Source organism: Chiloscyllium punctatum, chromosome 10, assembly GCF_047496795.1.
Source record: "Chiloscyllium punctatum isolate Juve2018m chromosome 10, sChiPun1.3, whole genome shotgun sequence".
Classification (NCBI taxonomy): domain Eukaryota; kingdom Metazoa; phylum Chordata; class Chondrichthyes; order Orectolobiformes; family Hemiscylliidae; genus Chiloscyllium; species Chiloscyllium punctatum.
The window spans coordinates 60,722,631-60,748,946 of NC_092748.1; the positions used below are offsets into that span (position 1 = coordinate 60,722,631).

At 38.6% G+C, this 26,316-nt stretch overlaps 1 protein-coding gene across 4 annotated transcripts in view; it reads right to left on the minus strand.

Annotated features, from left to right (window-relative positions):
• Positions 1–26,316, minus strand: part of LOC140482220 (serine/threonine-protein kinase tousled-like 1) — a 142,258-nt gene that overhangs the window by 34,338 nt on the left and 81,604 nt on the right. For all 4 annotated transcript variants that reach the window (XM_072579319.1, XM_072579317.1, XM_072579316.1 and 1 more), the window contains exons 11-15: positions 24,428–24,564; positions 23,935–24,123; positions 21,555–21,621; positions 17,573–17,670; positions 4,606–4,687 (exon numbers count right to left, since the gene is read on the minus strand). In XM_072579319.1, coding sequence (XP_072435420.1) covers positions 4,606–4,687; positions 17,573–17,670; positions 21,555–21,621; positions 23,935–24,123; positions 24,428–24,564 — 573 coding nt within the window. The remainder of the gene's footprint in view (positions 1–4,605; positions 4,688–17,572; positions 17,671–21,554; positions 21,622–23,934; positions 24,124–24,427; positions 24,565–26,316) is intronic.

Genomic DNA, 26,316 nt, shown 5'->3' on the forward strand with positions numbered 1-26,316 from the left:
TCACCTTTGGAATACTGCGTACAATTTCTGGTTGCCCTGCTATAGGAAGGATGTTATTAAACTGGAAAGGCTGCAAAAAAGGTTTACAAGAATGTTACTAAGACTAGAAGGTTTGAGGTATAAGGAAAGTCTGTATAAGGCAGGACATTTTCTCTGGAGCATAGGAGGCTGAGGGGTGACCTTAGAGGTTTACAAAAAGGGGCAGAAGAGGGTGAATAACAAAAGTCTTTTCCCTAGGGTAGAAGAGTCCAAAACTAGAAAACATAGATTTAAGGGGAGGGGGAAAAGACGTAAAAGGGACCTGCGAGGCAGTTTTTTCATGCACAGCGTGTTGAGTGTATGGAATGAGCTGCCAGAGGAAGTGGTAGAAATGGTTAGAATTACAACATTTAAAAGACATTTGGACAGTACCTGAATAGGAAAGGTTTAGAGGTTTATGGGACAAATGCAGGAAAATGGGACTAGTTCAGTTGGGAAACCTGGTTGGCATGGACAAGTTAGGTTAAAGGACCTGTTTCCATGCTGTATGACTCTATGACTAACATTTAATACATTTATTATCCATGGAACCAAAAGATGGATTTCTCAAAACAACTCAAAAGGAAAAAGTAAACAATGAAAGGGTTTCCTAATGTGACCCTAGAGATTGTCTTTCAGCAAAAACATTTATCTGAATGTCAAAGGATGTTTAGGATTTAAATATAAATTTTCAACAAATTTGTTTAGGAGCTAAAAGACGTACACCATGGCACAAAATTACTATACTGTGTGACGAAACTATGATCTTAGGACGTGTATTTGCGACATATGTAGAGTGGACTGCTCAATGCCAATGAAGTAATTGGTTTGAGGCGCCTCGGGGCTTTTTTTAAACAATAAAGTTGGAACTATAGGAGTGGTCTGAATGGGTGGGGTCAAGCTCCCATAGAACCAGGATTTTCAGTTTTAGCTTTCAGCAGTTGCTAGCGTTTGACATATGGTTAAGATGACAGCAGACTAAGAGTTTCAGCCAGAGCTACACTGCCTGCCAGCTTTTTCTTTCTTCCTTCCTCCTGCTGCAGTTTCTGCACACCACCACCACCACCTCCCCCGCCTCCCACCCCCGAACTTGTCACTTCTTAAAGTGGAGGGAATAGAGAACGGAGTCAGAGACAAATCACAGCTGGAGTGTGAGCAGAGTGATTGCAGGCTGAGTCCTGGAAGTAAGTCTTAGCCAGAGTCTGGAGTGAAGAGCAGAGCAAGCACGGGGCTAGTCCTGGAAGTGAGTTGCGGGCTGAAGCCCAGAGCAGCGAGCGGAGCAAGCGTGGGCTGAGCTGGTGCCAGAGCTGGAGCACTGAGAGCGCCGGCTGTCCAGGAGACATGTCCTGGAGGCGAGTCCTGGACCAAGGCCAGCACTTGAAGGCAGAGAGGCCTCATGTTCTGAAGCAAGGACAATAACTTGAGCACTTTTAAAGACATTTTTTTATTCTCATTCTGGACTATTTAAACTTTGTACTCCCAAGCTAGCCATTCTTTTTTACTATTTCAATTCTGTAACAACACTAAGTATCAGTGCTAGTTGCCCATACCTAAGATGGTGCCGAGTACATGACAGTAAAGGCTATTCTATTGAAGCTGAATGTAAAAGCTCTTATTCCTTTCTCTGTTACAGCTAAAAGTTGGTGTTCTCTGCCTGCTGCTAGAATTGAATGAGAAATCATCTATTTTACCAAGTTTGTTCATGGAATGTTATTAGATTGGAACAGTTAATTAGCATTTAATATATTATTTGTTAAAGCATTTTGATAGATTTACAGTTAAGCTAATTTCTTTTCTTTTATTTTGTTTGTATTTTAACTGTAGTGTTGAAAATAAAGTTTGCTTTGCTTTAAGTCAAGTACTTTGACCAAACAAATTGCATTTGGAAACAACATCTCACACTTGAAAATAAGAAAAAGTCAGGGTCTAGGCTATCATCTTATTATATTTTGAAGGGTTTGGTCTTGTCCATTACAACCAGTACAAAAATATTTTTATGTACTACTTCGCATAAGTATTCAGCTTTAAACTTTTGAGATTTTTTTCATCGACCTATTTAGATAGATTATGGCATACTCTAGAACAGACCCAGAGGACCACTGCATCACAATATCTCTAACTCTTAAGCTTTTTATGCTTGTAAACTTCCACCCCATCCTCCAACTCTTCCAAGTTGATTAGGCTGTTTCACCCAAAGTTATGCATCTTCCATGGATTCTATTTTGATCTCTCTAATAGAGTTTCTTATTCATGTTATAACATGAAATTGTTGGATTCAAAACCATAAGTGACATTTTGGAACTAAACCTGATTTTCAAAATTAGGAAAAAAATGTAAACTGAAATTTAGGAGTCCAGGTTCGCAAATCATTTTGATTACAAAATTGAATATTCTACAATGAAAGATGTTCCCCAGGGATTTGCATTGGGCCTTAGCTTGTCGCCATTAATAACTTCAGTCCATCAAATTTGCCAACATTCAAACAGTAATTTCTCCAATACTTTTTCTTTACTTAACTATTTTAATTTCCAAATTTTTATAGTCTCTTCATTCAAAATATTTTAGATTATATGTTTTGCCACTTCTCTGAAGACAGACAAAACACTTGTTCATTGATCTGTCATTTCCTTATTTCCTCTTTATAGTCTTTTTGCCTTAGTTTTCATGAAACCCATATTACCTTTTATATAGAAGCTCTTACAATAGTTTATTCTCATTTTCTATTACCCCCCTCCCCAATCAATTGATTTTTTTGATATCCTTTGCATGGAGTTTATCCTGTCTCAACACAGGCAGGAGTATTCAGCAAATCAGGACATCCTGGGACATGTGGCGCAGATGCCAACTTGAAAACCCAGCTGTGCACCCAGTCAAGCCCTGCAAGCCAGGAATTTCCCCTCATCCACATAGCGAGAAAGCAAACAGAATACTTCTCAGGGGACACTTACGGTACAGCTGACACTTCATTGCACATACAAGAACTTAATATGTATATTGCTATTTAAGAACCTAGCTACATTGTTTTTCTACTGGCGGGGAAACTTACCCATCCTTCCCCTATATGCTCCATAAAGTTCAGCCAGTGGAGTCATGCTGGCAATTAAAATTGAAGCTCAACTATATAGGAATGCAGAAGTAGTTGAAATCTGGCATTGCTTTTGTCAAGATGGACCTGCATGATGAGTGGTTATGAGGATACAGTGACAGATATTTGAGGAAGTAGGTGCAAGGGCTTATGAAGAAGGGCTTATGTCCGAAACGTCGATTCTCCTGTTCCTTTGATGCTGCCTGACCTGCTGCGCTTTTCCAGCGATACATTTTTAAGCTCTGATCTCCAGCATCTGCAGTCCTCACTTTCTCCTAGTAGGTGCAAGGTGAAAGGGTAAAGAGGCAAGAGGACAGATTGGGTTATGTGGTGGGACGGATGCCTCAGTGTGAGCATAATGGATACTTAGTTTTATAGGTAGCCACAAATTGAACTTTTAATTCTTTGAACAATTACTTTTAATGACTAACAAGAAAATAGTTCAGAATCGCAAAGTTGTTATGGTACAGGATGCTGCCATTTGACCCATTGTCTGATTGTATTACCTAGAGCAGATTGCCTGCCTTTTTCCCATACTGTTGCATAATGTTTCTATCTAAATAACTGTATGCCCTCTTGAATGCCTCAACTAAACCTGCCTCCGCCACATCCCCAGACAATGCATTCCATACTTAAAACTACTTGCTGTGTGAATATGTTTTTTCATTTGCACATCACTTTCAATCTATGCCTCCAATAAAACAATGTATTTCCTTACATATGGGGACCAACAGTGCTCACAGTACTTCAGATATGATCACACCAGCACCTTGTACAGTTTAGTAAGACTTCTTTTATACTCCAAGCGTCTTAAAGTAAGGACCAACATTCCATTAGCCTTCCTGATTACTTGTTGCACTGGTGACCTAGCATTGTGTTTTATCTAAAAGTAGCCCCAAGTCTCTATATGTTCCAGCTTTTGTTTTTTTTTGTTTTTCCCTTCCAAAACAGACTTCACATTTTCTCTCACATTACACTCCATTTGCCAACGTTTTACCATTTACTGAAGCTAATTAATTACCCTCATGTTGCCCTTTTAGTCAGTCATTGACATTAACCATCCTGGGAGATGTTCAATATTGAAGCACAAAACTTAAAAAAACCAAACAACCATTTTATGACTTAGTTTCTAATGATCTGGAGAGAATACCTACACAAATCAATTTTTGCAAAAAACTCAAATTATGCAAGATGTTAAGAAATAATACAACATGGAAAAGAATTAGGTAGGATTTCTAAATCAAGTAATATGGGAAAAATCATTTAGTAATGAACTCTGAGCCATGGAACTTGAAAATTCACAAATTTAAAAATGGTACAATAACATATATATACACTAATTTCTTCAGAACTCACAAAAACACGCCTTGCCCAGTTAACCAAACACAGGTGATAAGCATAGATCCTGTTTATGACAAAGGCCCAACGTTTTGCTGAATAATTCAAAATAGAAATCGCTAACTTGAAATGCTCAGCATCCTAATATTTTTGCATGTGCATACCTTATAAACTTCACTGAAGCCACCACGTCCAAGTAAGTGTAGCAATAAATATCTATCATTCAATGTAGGATGATCTTTGAACCTAAAAAAAAGAGTAGCCTGATTAAACATTCAGATATCAGCAAACATCCCACAAACTAATTTGCTTATAGAGATTCAGGTGGAAAACTGAAAGATGCTAATATAATCAAAGTTTTCAGTTGGGTAAAACTAGATTCTGTGAACTGAACAATATACACTTTGTGGAGCTGGAAAAAGCACAGCAGGTCAGGTATCCAAAGAGGAGAATAGACGTTTTGGGTGTGAACCCTTCATCATGAATATTGGGGGAGGGGGGAGCTGAGAGATAAATAGGAGTGTGGGGTGGTAGTTCGGGGTGGGGGGGGTGAATGAAGCTTTATGCTTTGTTAAAGATAGCATAAGATGAGTTTACATATCTATGTATGATTGATCAAGTCACCATTCTTGAATAAAAATTAAAACTTGGGCATTTTTTTCACACTAATTGTCCATTCAGTGACATGCGAGTGACCGCTGTTTTGAAAGAGGAAGTTTCATGTCAACAAGCAATACTGTTGAAACAGCCGAGGCAGGAACTAGACTTCATTGATGGGAAGAAAGATAACCTGTAGGAACAGCTTTGGACAAGCAGCGAGGTGCAAAAATGATCTGGTAGAAGGAATTATAGTTAGCAGATGTGCAAACAGAACCACAAGTGGGATTTCCCCAGCTTTGGAACAAGATTAGTTATCCACTTCTTGCACTTAATTGTTAAGAGCAAACAGAAGCAGGAAAGGAAGTTGGCACTGTTTCCAACAAGCACAATCACTGAGGAGCACTGGACAGATTTAGACATGCATCAGACACATTTGAGATTATAGTTGTTCAATTGAGACCACTATGATTGATAAAAGGTAAACATGAGGGTGATTTTTGGAGGTTTTGGTAGCTTTGCAGAAAGGGGTGTCAGAAAAAAAAAGAGTTCAAGAGAGGAAGCTAAAGTATTAAGAGAACTGAGGGTTTTTTTTAAGCCTATAGTGCAAAAATTAAAAACAGTGAGGTTTGGGCCGTCAGGGTAAGGAGTGTAAGGAGGGGAAATGAACAAAATGATCTAGGTCTCTTTATCAAAAATTGAAATCTTAAACCTGCATGTGGTACTAAGGAGAAGGATCGGCAATATGCTTACATTTTAAATTCTAAAGTCAGACCAATAATCTGAATTGACGTGAACTAATCTTGTTATGGATTTTCCTAATGTGTTTAGGAAATAAATACAACAAAAATAGGCCAAAAAGTATTGCACAAACTAAAAATGCAAAGTTAGTTTTGCTTCATATTATGGGATTGAATTCGTATGATCTGCAGGTGAGTCCACAGCTAAAGAGGTTTGTTACATCTACAGCAGAAAACTGAATCTTAAAGAAAGTTGCATCATTCATAAAGAGTCCTTCTCAAAATGTCAGTAACAAGAGATAATTTGGAAATAAGAAATTTCAAAGTATTATCCCAAAAATATAAGGATGAAATAAGATACATGTCAGTGCAAATTTCATAAATGTTCGAACATTTAGAAGACACACTGGGAAGGAGCCATTCAAACAGCTATTATACTTTTCTTGATCCATGTGAAGGCTACCAATATAGAGGAATTCAGTATCAAAAATCTAAATGAGCATCTAGTTGAGCAGGTCAAACATTTTTTCAATTATATGTTTGTCATACAAAAATAGTGTAATTTTATGAAGACCGATTCCAAAGTGTAATGCAGTCAAACAGATCAGTGGATAATCAAATCAGACATTATAAAGTTCGTAACTGCTTTAGAATTAAGAATTACAAATCTTTATTCATGGTTTTAACTACTACAAATTCAACTTTGCATTTTTATGGTTGCTTGATTGATGGTTAGTTATATTAACAAAAACCCAATTCGCATCTCATACATTTTACATCTCAAAGTAGACCAGCTATAACTAGTGAAAATGTGCACAACATTTCTACTTCCAGGCTTCTAAAATTTAGTGGAAAGTATCCATGCAAATTTTTCAAACATCTCCTGCAACACAATAGAAAATTAATTGCAAATCTTCAAAAAAAATCTTGTGCTATGTTGTAGGTAGAGTTTTTTTTAAAAATTTGGTCATGGGAGGTGGGCATCACTGGCTAGCCAATATTTATTGCCCATCCCAGCTGCCCTCTTGAACTACTGAAGTCCACCTGCTGTAGGTTGATTCACAATGCCTTGAGGGAGTGAATTTCAGGATTTTGACGCAGCAACTGAAGGAACGGTGATATATTTCCAATTCGGGATGGTGAATGACTTGGTCGGATAAGTTGCAGGTGGTGGTTTTCCTCAAATATTTGATGCCCTTGAGCTTTGAGATGGAAGCAGCTGTGCGTTTGGAAGGTGCTATCTAAGGATCTTTGATTAATTTCTGCAGTGTATTCTATAAATATTACACACTGCTGTTACTGAGCATCAGTGGTGGAGCAAATGGATCCTTGTGAATGTGGTGCCAGTCAAGTGGGCTGCTTTGTCTTGGATGGTTGTCAAGCTTCTAGAGTATTGTTGGAGCTGCATTCATCCAGGCAAGTAGGCAGTATTCCATCACACTCCCAACAATGCCTTGTAGATAATGGACAGGATTTAGGAAGTGAGTTACTCACCAGAATATTCTAGCCTCTGACCTGCTCTTCGAGCCACTGAGACTGTGTGGCAGGTCCAGTTGCGTTTCTGGTCAATGAATGTTGATAGCATTGGATTCAGTGATAGTAACACTATTGAATGTCAAAGGACAGTGATTACATCATCTCTCATATGGTGCACATGTTATTTGCCACTTGCCAGCCAAGCCTGGATACTGTCCAGATCTTTTGCGTTTGAACATGGACTACTCAGTATCTGAGTAGTTGTGAATGATGCTGAACAATCAGCAGCAAACTTGCCCACTTAGATCTTATGGCGGAGGGAAGGTCATTAATGAAACACTATCCTGCGGAAATGTCCTGGAGGTGAAATGACTGACCAACAACCACAATCATCTTCCGAAGTGCCAAATATGACTCCAACCAGTGGACAGCTTTCCCTCGATCCCCAATTGATTGCAGTTTTGCTACATACAATAACTTGGGAATACAGAAAGTGAAACCAATGTTATGAATGCCAGTGAAAAATAAATAATGTATTATCAGTTTTAAATGGGAGCTTTTAAAATAAAAGCCTGGAAAGCTATTACTCAACAGGTTTGGTAAAAATCAAAGTATTGCCACATTTTCTAAGGTGACAAATTGATGTTTAACAATAGGCAAATCAAGTGATATTGAACGAGGAATAAAACTATTAATTATTAGAATGAATAATTCCAAATCAGGAAGATGATGCAAAAAGCAAATCAGCAAACCTAATTGCATTTGTAAAAAGAGTTATATTTCTTCAGAAGAGTAGCAGATTCAAACTAAGGGAATTAAATTAAATAATTGCCTTGGCACGTGTGCTGACGAGAGAATAGGTGAAAGGTGGCGACCAAGCTTTAGGTTTAGTTACTTGCAAGCTAAGTAACTTAGAATTCTCCTATGGCTTAACGCTCACATATCCTACAAGTGTGTCTTCATCTACTCAACATCGAGGAAATTGATTGAGAATGCAATAACTCAAATTAATAAGATTTTCAGGTATATATTTTCTGAAGTGTTCTTTCCTCAAGGCTTAGTAGTTCAAATTTTTTGTTCAGTTCAAAATTCCATCATTTCAGTTCTAAAAAGTTATTTACACAGATTAGAGCTCAGCTGTTCTTAATGAAGTACAAAACATTTTGTTTGTAACTAGCATGAATAAGCTGGCAATTTCTTGAGATCTTCAATCTATTTTGCCATCAAATTGAGCTCTTGAAATATTAATACACAATCAACTATTCATATAAAATTACTTTGTTACTTTAAGTTCAGCATTAACTTGTGCAGATCGAAATTTAAGTACATGTTGATATTAAAAAAGCATAAATGTAGCAAAGAATACAAAACTCCAAGTACAGTCAGTTGCCATGGAGACCGCACAGATAATGGTTTGAAAAAAAAAAGAGGGTTGGATAATTTTAGTGTGGATATCATTAAAGAAGCTACACTTAGCCTCAGAGCTTGTTATTTGTGAAAGGAGAAGGAGGGGGGACTGGCCAAGTTTCCCATATCTGTTCAATGACCCCTATTAAATAATGCACAGCGTTGAAGAAAAGGATCCAACTCAATTAAGATCCTCCAAAAAAACAGTCAAACAGGCCATCAAAAGTGGCTTACAGGAGGAAAATGGCTTTATGCAAGAGGTAAAGTTCCAAGCTCTTACCCGGTCTGCTCTTTACAGTTCAATCTCTTGACACCTTTATTCCCAACAAGGTCAGACAGCTCTCCACTTCAGCCTGAAATGGAGGCCAACCAGTTTCCATGAAGCATTATCTTCCTCTGCCTGGTTGAACTTGCTCTCTGACAGATTTCACTTTTCACACATTCTACTTCTTCCAAATGAAAATGTTGCTATAGATACCGACAGAGATGCTAGCCAGGTTTTCCTTCTTATAGGAACAAAAACAGAAGTTGCTGGAAAAGCTCAGCAGATCTGGCAGCATCTGAGAAGAGAATCTAAGTTAACATTTTGGGTCCAGTGACTCTTCCTCAGAAATAACTCTACCTTTTTATAGGATTGTTTCTGTCCTATTTGTATGATCGCCCTCAACTCTTTTTCTGATCATCTCTAAAATGACCATGACTTGCTCCCAGCTGAAATGGAAAACTCTCATTTTGTTTCCAACTTCTACATTTCTCATCGTTTCAAATGATCCACGTTCAATTCTTTTAGTCAGTCATAGAGGTCTACAGCACAAAGACAGGCCCTTTAGCCCGTTGAGTCTACCCTGATCAAAAACAAAACCTAAAACGATTGGCCCAGATAGAGTCCCTGGCTGTGCACTCAGATTCTGTGCTGATCAGGTGGTGGGAGTATTCACTGACATCTCCTTGCAACAATCCAAGCCCCCACCTGCTTCAAGAAGTCTACAATCATTCTGGTATCAAACAAAACACATGCAACTTGCCTCAATAACTACCGCCCATTGCTCTGACCTCCTTAATTACGAAGTACTTTGAGGGGTTACTTATGGCTCATATCAACCCTTGCAATTTGCTACTAGTGCAGCAGATCCACAGCAGAAGCCATCTCCCTGACCCTACATTCATCCCTGGAACATCTGGATAATAAGTACACCTACATCAGGCTTCTACTTATTAATTACAGCTCTACCTTCAACACTATAATCCCAACCAAACTAACCTTCAAACTCTGAGACCGACGCCTCTGCTCTGTCTGCTCTTTGCAACTGGCTCTTCAACTTCCTAACCCACAGATTGCAATCAGTGAAGATAGGCAACAGCACATCCTCCACGACAATCCTCAACACTGCCACCCCACAAGGATATGTACGCAGTCCCCTACAGTACACCCATGACTGAGACACCAAATTTTATCTGAACTCCATACACACGTTCACTGATGACACCAGCATCATAAGCCGGATATCATATTATGATGAGACAGAATACAGGAAAGAGACAGATTGCTTGGTGACTTGCAGTAAATATAACCACCTTTCCCTCAATGCCAGCAAAACTGAAGAACTTATCATTGACTTCAGGAAGGAGGAGGGCATGCCCCTATCTACATCAATGGAGCGGAGATGGAGACAATAGTGTATGTCAAGTACCCAGGAGTGACTATCACCAATCTATCCTGGACAACCCCCACACTGACGCAATGATCAAGGCAGCACAATTATGCCTCCTTTTTCAGGCGGCTCAGGAGATTCAGCATGTCCATAAGGTCTCTCTCCTACTTTTACAGATGCACCACAGAAAACATTTTATCTAGATGCATCACGGTTTTGTACAGCATCTCTGCCCAGGACCATAAGAACCTACAGAAAGTTGGGAATACAGTCCATCACACAAGCCAACCTTCCATCCACTGTCTCCATCTACACTTCTTGATGCCTCAGAAAGGCAGACCAACATCAAAGACCCCCTCCCATCCTGGTTTACAATCCCTTCCAACCTCTCCCATAGGGCAAAAAAATACATAAGCTGAAACATACGTTTCAACAGGTTCAAGAACAGCTTCTTTCTCACTGTTAGTAGATTTCTAAATTAACCTCTCAAATTTTAAATGTAATTTAATCTTGTTATTTGTGCACCTTCTCTGCAGAATAACTTTATATTCCACGTTCTGTTCAATCACCCTATGATCTTTGTATGTTATGATCTGCATTTACTGTGTGCAAAACTTTTCACTGTACTTTGGCACATGTGACAGTAATGAATCAAACCAAACTCTTCTATTCCAATTTTCAAATAATTGGCTCATAGCCTTCTTTGTCTCGATATCGCAAATGTGCATCTAAATATTTCTTAACTATTATGAGTTTCCATCTCGACCACCCTTACGGGCAGTGAACTCGAGATTCCCACCACCCTCAGTGAAAAAAAATTTCCTCACTTCCCCGCTCAACCTATTGCCCTTTCAATCACAAAAGCACTCCTTAACTGTCACTCTGAATACTGCCATTCAGGATCCAACTAGTAAAATTGCCTTAGATCCCATGGGTTCTTACCATCACTTATCAGTCTCCCATGCATAACCTTATCTAAAGCCTTGCTGAAATCCAAATATACTTTGTCAAATGCATTGCCCTTATCTACACACCTGGTCACCTTTTCAAAAAATTGAATCAAGTTGATCTTGCATAATTTCCCACTAACTGACTGATCTTTCTTAATTCCTATATCTCCAAGTGCAGACTAATTCTGTCCCTCAGAACTGCTACAACTAGTTTCTCCATCATCGAGGTTAGACTAATTGGCCTTAGTTTCTTGGGTTATTCTTTGCTCTCCTCTTGAATAAAGTCACCATAATCCTAGAACCATAGGTGTGCTTGCTCATTAGGAGACAACAGGTGGTGGTTTAACTGGAGGGTCACTATTCCTCAGATGTGGGAAGAAGTTGAAAAGGTAGGACTTTTATGCTAACTTCAGCCAGAGCAGGAATTGAACCAATGCTGTTGGCATCACTCTGGATCATAAACCAGTCATTCAGCCAACTGCTCCTCCTGTCAGTGATCATATTGGATTCTAAGTTGCCAATAATAATAACTGTTGTACTGCAGCTGTATAGGACACTGGTGAGGCCACTTTTCAAATATCGTATGTAATTCTGGTTGGCCTTCTAAAGGAAGGATGTTGTTAAACTTGAGAGGGTGCAGAGAAGATTTACAAGGTTGTTGCTCGGAATGGAGGGCCTGGGTTATACAGAAAGGCTGAATCACTGGGGCTTTTTAAGCCTGGAGCATTGGAGGCTGAGGGGTGACCTTAGAGGTTTATAAAATCATGAGGGGCATGGATAGGGTGAAAAGCAAAAGGTCTTTTTCCTAGGGTGGGGGAATCTAAAACTATAGGGGAAGGGTTTAAGGTGAGGGGGAAAGATTTAAAAAGGGCCAAAGGGGTAACTTTTTAAAGTAGAGGGTAGTGTGTATATGGAACAAGCTGCCAAAGGAAGTGGTAAAGGTGGGTATAATTTGAAGGTACCTGGATGGGTGTATGAATAGGAAGGGTTTGGAGAGATATGGGCCAAATTCTGGCAAATGGGACTCTGCCAGATTGGGAGGATGCCATGGATGAGTTGGATTGAAGGGTCTGGTTCCATCCTGTATGACTCTAACTGAAATGTAAGATCATTAGTAGGCATTCTATCTTTTGATAATAGGTCTTCATCTGTATCTTGCCTGACACCAGAAGATAGAAAAATAAACGCTTTATTAAATGGTAGTTTGATCTACAAACTGTCAAACAGATTTATTGGGTTGTAATGAATAAGTGAACAAGTGAAAATGAATAAGTATTGTTGAATCATGCAAATACTGGAACAGCTAGAGAACTAGATGCAATTGGTATTTTTTAATCCAGCATTTCTCAGGTTCCTAGAGATAAACTGTCCAGTATTTATCATGGAGAAGGAGAGAGATATACACCCTCAAAGTTTTTTTAAAATGAACCAAAACTAGCAAGTGGAGAAAAACTGATGGATAATGTGTAGTCAGAATTCTAGTGAAGCACTGGAAAGGCATTCAAGCAAAGCCAGGAAAATTGCCTAGAAAACAAAAGTAGATTTCAATGCTAGAAATTTGAAATAAAGTTTCTAGTTATGTGCGTGTTTTTTCAGAACTTTCCAATTTCACTATTTTTTCTAAAAACTTTATCTGCACTTCTCTACTTATGGGTCCCAGAAATGTCAGTCTCCTTCCAGCAAGGATCTAATTTGTCCGTCTTTGCTGTCCTTTATGATTTTTGTTTACAATTATCTGCCTAAATCCATTTTCACAACTTTTATTTTTGCAGTGTTTGCCTCCAGCTTTGACATTTCCATGTGATTTCTACTGAGAATTCACGTTTCCTCTTTCAGATTCATTTGTGATCACCAATGTAGCCTGGATATCCAGTTCATGTTTCAGAATTTCACACAACTCACTCGCTTGACAAGCGCCACGGATTAGCCCTTTCTCTTCAACAGCATTGACACAGTACTTCAGTTTGCAGCAGCCTAGCCTCCAAACCTGATGTTAAACCAAAGCCTCTTTGTCAACCATGGCACCATTTCAAGAGGAAGAGGCTAATTTGAACCGGATTGTATTGTCTTACCAGAGGGCTACTCTCTCATTAGAGAGACATAACTGGTGTGATTTAACCTGAGGGCCACCATACCTCAGACGAGGGGAGAGCTTGAGAAGAAAAGTCCTTCATGGTAACCTCAGCTAGTGATGGGATTGAACCCATGCTATTGGCAACACACTGCTTCGCAAAACATTCAGCCAAATGAGCTAAACTGGTCCCCAGAATTTGCACCAGTATCCTGGTCAATATTTATCCTTCAACCAATATCACAAAGAGATTATTTGGTTATTACATTACTGTGCAGTGGGGTTTACTGGGAAGAAACTGGTTACTCTATCTCCTAGATTACAACTCTGACAATGCTTTCCAAATATTTTGGCTGTGAAACATCAGCTGTGCACGAACATAGGGAAGACACTACATAAATGGAATCTAAATATATAAATGCTTTCTTTCTTGTGGACAACCTTTGTTTGTTGTTTCACGTCACCATTTGTCATATTGTTTCCTTTTTCAAAATTTATGTGTCTTCCTATCAATTATAAAATCCAAAAGGACAAACAATTCCAAAAAACTACTAATTAATTACTGATCTCAGATGGTCCTCATTTTCTCAAAAATCCCTTTTTAAACTTACTTGCTTACTAGTCCTCTATATTTTTCATTTCTGAAAGGTTATGTTAGGAAACTTTGTCCAGATTTTCCTGTACCAGTACAGACATGGTTATTGGTGGTGAGGTAGGATGGTTAGAAAGTAAAAGGATGCTAACGATTCTTTGATGCATTCTCACCTCTGGGAAGCTTTTCCAGAGCAGGTAAGAAAATGGGGTGACCAACGCTCCACAGCCAATCATTCCAATTAAAATCCACATGAGGTCATTTCGAGCTGGCATGTGTTGGAACAGCTCACTCCAAGCTGAAGCTTCTGGCTCAAAGCAAAACAATCTCCCTTTGGAGGGCCAAGATGCTTCAAATGATAAGACTGAGGGAATAAAATACTGTCGCCTGCAGAGTAATTAGGGCTGTGGGTGGGGTCTTTTCCTTCTCAATTCCTACAGTGCAGTCCTTATAGGTTAGCTAGACTCCATGTTCAGATGCACTAATGATCTATGACCTGCTTTAGCAGCTTGTACTTCTCATGATTTGACTGCCAAGGCTCCAGAGTGGTTGGCTCTCCTTGTGAGCAAAGAGCATTGGAATCCATTAGATGGGATAACTAACTAAAGTTTACTTTTACTTTCACAGAGCTTGACCCACATACCAGATGACGATTTTTACTATTCAGGTTTGTCCCCTAATCACTGTAATTAGTCCCCTAGGGGCCACTGTCTCCTAAACCAACTGTAATTTTACATTTTGTAAATAGCCTATTCCTAAATCTTCATCAAAATATCCAGAAGATTTGTTGGTTCATCTTGTTCCTATTCACGAGTCCTACTTTTGACCATTCTTTCATCCTCTTTTTACCCATTCAAGTATCTACTCTTATTCAAGAGCCAAACTCATCTACAGCTCCCTACCATGACTGTATTTCCAAGTTTTGTAATCCCTCTTATTTTCCTTTAACATGGATATATAATTTGCTTACCAGCATGGTCTCTGAACACAATTTCTATTATAGCTTCCTGCTCCAAATCAGATCTTCAGAATTTTATCATTTACTTGAAAACTGTAAACTCCTCTCAAATCTTCCTGGGGTTCCTAATGGCTTTTTCTGACCATGATCACTTCACAAACCCAAACCTCTGAACAACTGGATTATTTTTAACTGCTGCTTTGAAAGCTTCAGTCCACATCACCCAGCTTCTCCATAGCATAGAATGCAATCTGGTAACTCCAGGATTAAGTTATAGCTTTTGAAATATAATTTATTTCACAGTTAAGGCCTCTATTCAGATGGATCTCTTGAAAGAGATCACCTCATTTTCCACCTCTGCTCTCGTCATCTTTTGCAACATTAAATTGATTTTTCATGAGACCATTTATCAAATATAACAGCATATTTTTGTTCCAGCACAAAATGTTACCCTAGACCCACAACAGGAATTGTGTTAACATCGCATGTGCGTACCATGAATCAGAACAATGCTCTTGCACAATTTCTAAAGCTGTGCTGGCCTATCTTTACTATTTTTGGTGCTGTTATGTCTGTTTCTAGTACTCCTATCCTTGGAATTGAAAGAAGCTACAGTTAATGTTTTCCTAGATACCTTCTCTTCTTTAATGCCTTTATTGTAAGTTAACAACTATTTTCTTTTATAAAATGAAAAACCTTTGATCCTTTCTGCTCTCGTCACTCTTCGTTTAACTATTTACTTCAGTAAGAGATGGTAAAAGAGTGGTAACAATACTGGATCAGTAATCCAGAGGATCCAGGCTAAAGCTTGGGAACATGCTGCAAAACATGGTTAGTCTCAGCTCAGCAGGTCTGGCAGCATCAGTGGAGACAAATCACAGTTAACATTTCAGGTTGAGCGGCCCTTCCTCCAAACTTGAGCAGGTTCTCTCGACCACAATATTAACTCTGATTGGTCTCCACAGATGTTATCAGATCTTATCCAGACCTTGTCGGTGAAATTAGAATATTTGTGCAGGTAATGTAACTACTGCGCATATCCAGCAATTTGTTTTTGTTTCTGACTTACAGCATCCACAGTTCTTATGGTTTTTATTTGGTTAGTCTCATAGTTGCTAGCCATGTCAACTATCAGACTGCTGTAAATATCGATCTAGTTCACTAATATTTATTAGGGAAGGAGACCTGTCTACATCCGATTCCAGATTCACAACAGTGGTTGACTCTTAACTGCACTCTGAAACAGCCCAGTGGATTACCCAGTTCAATAGCAATTTGTAATCGGCAACAAATGCTGGCCTTGCTAGTGACACTCACATGCAAGAGAAAAAAAAATCATTTCATCAGATCATTCTCTTGTTTTCAAGTTATACATACTTATGAACTAATTGGAATATTTCAGATGACTTAAAAACTACAGGGCAGGGTGAAGGAAACCAAGAGCAGGTGGGAACAAGAGAGAGTACGCAACTTGGGTGGGAAGAAATGACAGACATTGCAACTGAGTGCAGGATGGATGGATGGAGAGAGCAAGAAAGAGTGTGAAAGTGCACAATCAGATGCTGAAGAGAAGACCAACCAGAGAGTAGAAGTCAGAGCGAGAGCGAGCACGCAGTAGTTTCATTAGTTTCATTCACAAATATTCTAGCTTCACCAATTACTGTAACAGGGGGAATGCTGAACACCATAACCACCAACTTTCCAATAAGACAAAAAGTACATTAAACGTCCGCAATCCTCAGATGGACATTCAGGATACCTTGATACTATTTGATGATCATGGGAGTTCTCCACAAGTTTTAATCTTCAACCATCAGCACTAAAAATCCAGTCATCAAAACACACTGCTCTATGTAAAGTGTCTTACAGCAGTGATTATATTTCAAAAATACTTTAAAAGGCTGAAGAATGTAAATACTGGAAATCAGAATCAAAAACAGGAAGTTGTGGGAAAACTTTGAGCAAATCTGACAGCATTTGTGGAAGGAAAGCAGAGTTAACATTGCAGGTCCAGCAATCTTTTAGCTCGGGAAAAATTAGCATATATGCTGAGAATAGGGTCGAGAGTGTGGTGCTGGAAAAGCACATGATATCCAGCATTTGCAGTCCTCACTTTCTCCTATGCTGAGGATAGGGTACAGGAAGGTGAAGGAGTAAATAATAGGTGGGGATGAAGCCCATCCAACCGTCCCAGGACTCAATATGGAGTTCAATAATTCTAGGACCTGGGCAGCTTCTCCCATGTCAGTGCCCTTTTTTTATGTCTGTCACACTGTCTCTTACACACAGACCTTATCATCACATGGGCTAACACAAACAACCTATTGCCAGCCACTAATGGTCTCCAAGAGCAGTTATTGATTCTCCTAGGCTGACCTTCACCCATTCCATTGCCTGCCCAATTGTTTTTCTCTCCTGCTGGGCTCCATAGCACCTATTGCTTACATCTCCCGGCACTCCAACTTCAGTAGTTGTCAATTTTTACTCAGCTAAGATCAGTTCTGAAGATGGTTCACTGGACCTAAAACATTAAGTCTGATTTCTCTCCACAGATGCTGCAAGACCTGCTGAGTTCTTTGAGCAACTTCTGTTTTCGCTACAAATATATTTCATTGGCTGAACTGCTATGGAACTGAGTTTTTGAGAAGGACATAAAGCAAGAAAATTATTTAACATTCGTTAACCTACTGTGAACTATCTTCATTATTTATTCTTTTAAGTTCACGTATATGCAGATTTCGGACTCTCTCCAGGCGTTCGAGCTCTGCTTGAATTTCAGCTTCTTCCTGTTGATACCAATGGGAAATAAACTTATAAACTGCTCAACTATTAGTCATCCTCACAAACATTCAACCAGCTTTCTCAAAGGGTGTTGAATGCCTCAATTCATTCAGGCAATGTAACAAGCACAAATTCAAGAACAATTAACTTGCATTATGAATGAAAACTAAATTGATATGCCAAGACGCCATCATTATTTACATGGATTTTCAAAGGCAATTTTATTAAACACCGCAAAAAGTCTAAAAGAAAAAGTAATTCTCCAGAGACTCGAGCAGAATGCCCTTACAAGCCCACATGAACTGTGAAGAAGGCAGAAAGACAGCAATTGAGAGATAGAAATGCTCATGTTACAAATTAAATTTGAAGAATAGACCCAATTAAGGAACTGAACTTATACATTTTTATTAAGCAAAAGGACATAAAACTTTGGAGTAATTTCGGCAAATGACATTAAGATTCTCGGTCAGCTATGATCGCAGTGATCTCATCTCATCCTCTCAAAGGCACCGGGGGATGGATAATAAATGGTGCTGGTCAACGGTGCTCAACCATATGAAAAATTTTCTTAAAATAGAATATTGGCTCAAAGTTAAGAGGCTAAATGGACTTATCAGATTCCAAGAGAGATGCTTGGGAGAGGAGAAAAGAAAGGATAGTAGTAAAAGTAAACCACTCCGCATGTAACTCAGCAATGTAAGCAGCAAGTTCAAGTGGGAGCTGCTGTTATTTGCTATGCATATTCATGACCTGGACATGGGAGTGGAGGGACTACAGGTAAACTGAAAATCTACAATTCCAACCTGAGGGACATGAAAAATTGTGATGGGTTTCAAGAGCATGTAGACCAGAAAGCTGAGCACCTAGTTCGTAGATGAAGTTCAAAATTAAAGAAATAGTCTGTTGGCCAGAACATGGAAAGGCAAACTTTTAAAATGGATTACATAAACAGTCTTGCAAATCATTAAAAATTGTATTCAAATAGACATTGCCAGAAAATGTTATCTTTGGTTTTGAATCTACAGGTAGAGAATAGTAGCAATGTGACAATGTGGAACGCATAACACATCGGGATTACTGCACATCATTTAAGGAAGAAACCAGAACGGTGAAGCACAGACTCATGGGGAGATTCTAAGGATTGAGAGATTAGTTATGAGAGAGATGTGACAAATGCAGAGATTTAACACTGTTGGAGAGATGATCAAGAAATGATTGGACAGGTGTCTTCATGATTATGAGTTGGTTTACAAAGTTGCAGCAACAAGCAGTTGCTACTGTCTGGAAAGATAGAAACGAGAGTGCATATTTAAGATAATTATAAAAAAGGAAGATTAGAAAAACATTATTTCTCTGCCACAAACTACGAATGAAGCAAGAACGATAAATATTTGAAAATGAAAACTGCATAGTTACTTTAAACGTTATTAAAGTGAATGGGAGGGTGCAACTGAGTGTTTCATTAGATAGTTTTTGTGGAGAAAATGCTCTAAATAGTTGATGCATGACATGGCTTCTAAGTGTACTGCACCTTGATGATTACAAAAAAAATGTAGAGATTGATACATCAAGTAATGAAGAATTCTAACAATGAAGTAAAAAATAATTCTGAATGCTAATCTATTTTTGAATTAACCTTCCTTTAGTGAAGATAAAAACAGACAGAAATATTACATGTTCACCAGATTGACTTCTACGCATTGCTATGCCTTTAACTCAGAAGCTGCAAACTTTTAGTTATGTTAAATGGCAAACATCATGCCAATTAAAAACAAAGATTCAACAGCAAGACAGTATATCAGATAAATTTATTGTAAAAACATCAGCAGATTGTTGCAATTTTAAAATCACAAGCAAACATCATTTATTTTCAAGCTTAAAAGCAGACTAAGGAGTACAATTGTACAGGTTTTTTTGCTTAATTAAATATTAGATATTTAATTTTTTGTAAAATCCCCAATGCTTAGTTTTTTGAGAGTTGGACTTAAAGTTATATCCACTCATGCAATTTTAAAAAATGCTATGAATGGTTTTGTAAAAGCAACTAAAGGAAAGCAGTTAGCAAAATAAATTTCTGTTGTATTATGAAACATTGAAATTAACATTCAAATAAGCAAATGTTGTGACACCATTATTTTACTTTGGGATTCAAGTTAAGGTAAATGGAGAAAATTTGCAGAAAGCTGCAACACAAAGGAACTTGGTGGCAGTTGTGCATGAAACAACACTATCACATAGGTGCAGCGGATAATCAGGAAGGCTAATGGAATGGTGGCCCTTATTTCAGGGAGTTAAAGTGCAAGAGTAGGGAAGCCCTGCAATTATACAAGGTAAAATGGTGAGACCACATCTGGAGTGGTTTAGTCCTCTTATTTACCTTATTAGGGACTCTACTCTTTGAAGTTTAGAAAAATGAGAAATGATTCATCGAGACATATAGGATTTTAAGATGCTTAATAAGGTAAGCACTGAGAGAATGCTTCCTCTCACAGAAGAGTCTAGGACCAGAGGGCTAGTCTCAGAATAAATGGGCACCAAACTAAGAGAAGGAATTTCTTTTCTCAGAGGGTTGAAAGTCTTTGGAACTCTTTGCCAGAGATCCATGGGGGCACAGTTCTTGCGTATACAGAAGAACCTCGATTATCCAATAAGATCGCATGGTTCTGATGCTCTGCTAAACTATGTTATCCAGCATTCGATTAACCGAACGAAATACTCCCCCCACCAGTGTCCTTCAGATAATAGAGGTGACTCTGTATTTAAGATTGAGGTAGAAAGATTCTTAATCAGTATGGTGGCATTATGGCAAGAAGTACAGAAGAAAGGGAACATGTGATCCGTTTTCAATTCTGCCAATAATAACATGTTAGTCGTCTCTGAGAACTATAAAAACATTTAAACTTTTGAAAGAAAACAAATGTTGTCTTCTTGTAGCAAATCACATTCAAGGAAAACTCTACTGATATGTTTAATGGTTTATTTCACAGATAGAGAAATGGAGAATTCAATTATCTTTCAAATGTTATGTAAGCCATAACCAAAACACAAATAGCAAGTTGACAAAACGGTATCAGACATAGATCAGTAAGTGCAACTTGCACATTGAGTCAGAAGATTGTGCGTTCAGGTCTTGTTCCAGGCAGACAAGTCAACAATCCAGGAGAACAGACTATACAGTCCAAAGGAATATACCCCTTTGGGTGAGACACTGAATTGAGACTGTTTGACCCCCTCAGATGAAACCAGTTTGGAGAGAAATTATCTCCAATATTCTGGCCAATATTTATCCCTTAACCATCATCACAAGCCGATCATTTCATTGATGCTTATGGTAGCTTCCTGAGCACAAAGTGGCTAGCATGTTTTCCTATATTACAACAGTAACCATGCTTCAAAAGCATTTCATTTTTTGTAAAGCTCTTAGAAAGTGGACAGGATAAAAATGGAGGTCTTTCTTTTTCCTTAAGCATCAGTTACTGCAGGACTTCAAGAATAGGAAGATAGAATAATTTTGATGGCTATACAAAATCAGAGGCAATTTTTTCGCTCAGAGGATGGTACGTGTATGGAATGATCTGCCATAGGAAGTGGTGGAGGCTAGTACAATTGCAACATTTAAAAGGCATCTGGATGGGTATATGAACAGAAAGGGTTTGGAGGGATATGGGCCAGGTGCTGGCAGGTGAGACTAGATTGGGTTGGGATATCTGGTCGGCATAGACAAGTTTGACTGAGGGGTCTGTTTCCGTGCTGTACGTCTCTATGACTCTATGAGTAGGTATTTAATAAGGTCAAGCTTTCTTTCCTTCAAGATCTCTGCTTCAACATTCAATTACATTAATCTCCTCACAAACCTTCTACTTTTACCTGAACATGAAAACCAACATACCTTCTTTAGATGTCCTAGTCTAAGTTTGAAGATCTCTTCCTGTTCATGATACTCTGCTATTGTCAACCTAGATAAGATGGGAGTATCAGAAAAGTATTACCATTTGAATTAGAATATTGACAAGAAACTACTGCAGGAGATATAATTATTTTACAATCAAAATAACAGACATGCCTAGATACTAACACAGCCAAATCTTTTTGCATTAAGTCAGTTCTCAAAAGATTTGAGGATTGTTAGTTGAAAGTATACAGTCAATGTTTTGGTTTAAATCCTGACAACCAATCTGGATTTTTTTGTAGAATAATACAGTTATTTTGTATAATAATGGTGTCTAGTATAAAATATTTTCTTTTAGCTCCACAAAATAAGTATCAGAAATGCTGTGCATTATCAATCAACTCCCAGCATTTTTTTAGAAAATGCAGCTCAGCATTAATTCCACAGGATAGCAAAATATCAAGCATTATTTGATTATGTTGCATTAATCAAGTCTTTAACTTAGCCTTTTACCATTCTGACAGAAACACATGGTAAGTCACTTATGTAGCTGATAAATAAGAAACTTATAATAAAAGAATTTGTATTGCAATATTTTATCAATGTTAATCAGATAATTCCAAAACAAATCATTTTTATTCAACAGTAAGTCAAGACAGAGGAGCTGAAGTAGGCCATTCAACCCATCAACACTGCTCTGACATTCAATAACGGCTGATCTGATATTCTTTAACTTCACTTTCATGCCATCCATATAACCTTGATCCATTGATGATTAAAACTCAATCCATCTCAGCCTCGAATATACTGAACAACTCAGCCTCAGCAGGTCTCTGTGGTATAGAATTCTACAGATTCAATACCCTCAGAAGAAATCCCTCCTCATCTGTTTTTCATGGGCATCCTCTTACCCTGAAATTACGCCCTCTGGTCATAGACTCTCTCACAAGGAGAAAGAACCTTTTTGCACCGACCCAAGCATCTGCGTTGCAATAAGGTCACCTTTCAGTCTTCTCATCTGTAATGAGTATAGGCCCAATTATAGAGTCATAGAGATGTACAACATGGAAACAGACCTTTTGGCCCAACTCAACCATACCGACCAGATATCCTAACCTAATCTAGTCCCACTTGCCAACATCCGGCCCATATCCCTGTAAACACTTCCTATTCACATATCCATCCAGATTCCCTTTAAATGTTGCAATTGTACTAGCCTCCACCACTATCTCTGGTAGCTCATTCCATATACGCATCACCTTCTGCGTGAAAAGTTGCTCCTCAGATCTCTTTGGTATCTTTCACCTCGCGCCTTAAACTTATGCCCTCTAGTTCGGAACCCTTTCAAGTTTCACAACATCCTTCCAATAGGAAGGAGACCAGAATTGCACACAATATTCCAACAGTGGCCTCAACATCTCTTCATAAGACAAAAACTCCTTACCAAAGGTCAACATAGAAAATATGTTTTCTAGAATTCACTAATAACAATTCCTAATTTGCTGAAAAGAACTTTATTTCTTAAACCTCCCAAACTCAGATTTATATTCCAGTGAAGAATACAGCTGCCAGCATTAGGGCAAATTGTAACACTAACAGAGATGGCAAATACATTTGATGACCAAGCTTTTGTCCGTGTAGTGGCACTCCAACTTGAGTTAAAGCAACTTGCTACAGACACAAGATGCAAATGGAGAACAGAGATTTGGTTTTGAATTCAGCATTTATCCAGCAGATACTAATTTTACCTTTTTTTTCTGGGGGGGGCAGCAGTGGAGGGGTAATGACTCAGAAAGCAAGTGGTCAGAGGTCAGGAATTTCTTGTAGTAGGCAATTATCTTTAATATAAAAGATGGCATCTCAAATTAACAGGTTTACTCACTGACGCACATTTTATTTAAATAGGTCTGAAGATTGCAATTTAGTTGCGTTCAAGTCAACTTTGGCGTAACTATTACTAAACAAGTATGAAATTGTCAGTGTATATTGTTAACTTTTGAGCGTTTACTTCTTAAAATTGGCTATCAACGTAGACAGGATATTCATACCTAGCAGGTTGAAATGAACTGCATATTTAAGTCTGCACCAGTTTCGTTCATTACCCAGACTTGTCGAACAAAGTACACGTTTCTGGCAGTTTGTAAAAATCTTGTAAACCATACTTATTAAATGGACATGTAAATCCAAAAAGATTTGCTACATAAGTTATGGTGGAGACATTAAGAGCTTGAAAGAGAACTGAAATGCACCAGTACACAGACAATTGCCGTATGTGAAAACCATTTGCATTTTTAGTTTTTGATCAGTAGAGCCCATTGCACACAACAACATGCTGTGGAATTTCATAAGGCATGCTACAATAAAGTAAAACTGAACTCACAATTGTGGAAGGTTTGGTCTAACAAAAGGATCATTTTCAGCACCATTGACAGCCTTTGTTTTGCGCTGTTTCAGTTCAGAGTTTGCTGCTGGGGTCTGCAAATTTTGAGTTGGAGGAGGCTTTCTCTTTGCCAGTAACTTTCTTTGTCTTTCTATTTCTTCTCTCTGTTGATTTATCCATTCTTGTTGCCTGTATTCAGAAGTTAACATTAAAATAAAGAATGAGCATATTTTAGGAACAATAACAACTCATCTGATGCTGCTCGCTCATTTAGCCAGAGAATATTTTATACCTGCAAGACGTTCTGCTTCATAATGAAGCGAGAAAGTGGGAGGTACTAAACAAAGATATTAATGGAGGGGTGGTGAATAAAACTAGTGTCACAAAAAATAGCTGAAGTGGGTAGAAACTTGCAATTAGAGAAGTGGGGAGGAGGAGAGGTCAGAAATGAGCACAAAGAGGAGAGAGGGAAATATTTACCATTCGTACTTACTTTACAAGATTCTGAAATGCATAGCCATCAGTCCATTGCTCAGTAAATGAGGCACCATGTCGCACTGTTGTGAAATGCCCCAGCCGTAGCCTATCCTGCATACTCTTCTCTCTGCTAGATTGCTTCTCTTGTTTACTCTAAACCACAAGAACCGTATTGAAGTTATAATTTACAGCAAGTGGAATGATAAGCTATAAAGCATTTTGTTTCATTGCTCTTTTATTTGGTGCTGTTGCAAAGGTGACCTCTGATAGATGAGTTAAGAATACTGTGCAATGACTACACATTGGTCATCTAATATTTGATCACAGGATCCCTAGTGTGGAAACAGGCCATTTGGCCCAACAAGTCTACACTGACCCTCCGAAGAGTAACCCACCCAGACCCATTCCACTATTACTCTACATTTACTCCTGATTATTGCAACTAACCTACACATCCCTGAACACTGAGCAATTTAGCATGGCTAATTCACCTAATCTACACACCTTTAGATTGTGGGAGGAAATCGGAGTACCAGGAGGAAACCCACACAGACACTGGGAGAAGGTGCAAACTCCACAGATCACTCTTATACAAAATACATTTGTACATTAACAGTAAACAGAACACACATCAAATAAGATGGAGATGTATAGTAGTCAAGATGAGCATGTCACAGTGGGGATCACTTAAAACAAGTTATCATTTCACACATAACACAATTTTGTCAATCAGATAAATCAAGGATCTTCTAACAAGCTTATTGAAATGTCAGCTGCACCAGAAATGCAGACGTGAAAATAAAAACATACAAACTGTAAAGAGTGAGGTAAGAGTAGTTTATTTCACTGTGACAACTGAGAAAGGGTGAGGGAAGGAAACTTGAAGTTTATGCAGAGTTTAGATCAAAATCAGAAACTTCAAGAATCCAAACTCATATACCTAGTTCAGAGTATTCAGGAAGATTTGCAGTTCAGGGGTTGTTGACTTCCTTGCTGAGCTGGTTAATTTGTTCTCAGATGCTGTATCACCATGCTAGGTAACATCAGTGTGAAGCGTTGGTGGTCTGTCCTGCTTGTTATTTAAGCATCTGGCTCTGCTGGGGTTGGAGGAGTCATTTCCAATTTTGTTGTTGGTGCTGTTTCTTAGTAGTTGGTACAGGGTATATGGGGTCATAATCTACATGTTTATTAATGGAGTTCTGGGTTGAGTGTCATTCTTCCAGGAATTCCCCTGCATATCTCCGATTTGCTTGTCCTAGTCGAATTGATGTCGTTCATTGCCTGTGTGAAGTGATGGTTGAATGCAAGGCCAATGAGGACCTCCAGACCATCATATACAGGAAGGCCACCCACACAGACCAAGTATTCAACTACAACAGCAAATGATCTCAACATCCATAAACAGAGCTGCATCAGAACATTGTTCAAGCCAGCCACAACACACTGCAGCACCCCAGAACTGCGGAAAGCAGAAGATCACCTACGCAACGAATACCCAAAAAGCGTAGTCTGACAATATCTACACGAAAGAACACAACAGGAAGACACAATATGCCTGGATACACAGGCCACACTGCCATACATTAAAGGTTTATCAGAAATAGCTACCAAACTATTCCGAGCTTTGGGTATCATGGCAGCCCACAAACCTACTACCACATTATGACAACTACTAATAAGTATAAAAGGATCCTATACCCACAACCAACAGGACCAGCATTATATAGAAGATAAATGTGCAATGACTTCTTACATCAAGATATATAGGGCAAACAGGAAGGAAATTAGCCACTGAGGTACCCGAACATCAACTAGCCATTAAGAGACATGACCAGTTATCACTTTACAGGGATAATGAAGAACACCAATTTGACTGGGGTAACATATCCAGCCTAGGACAAGCCA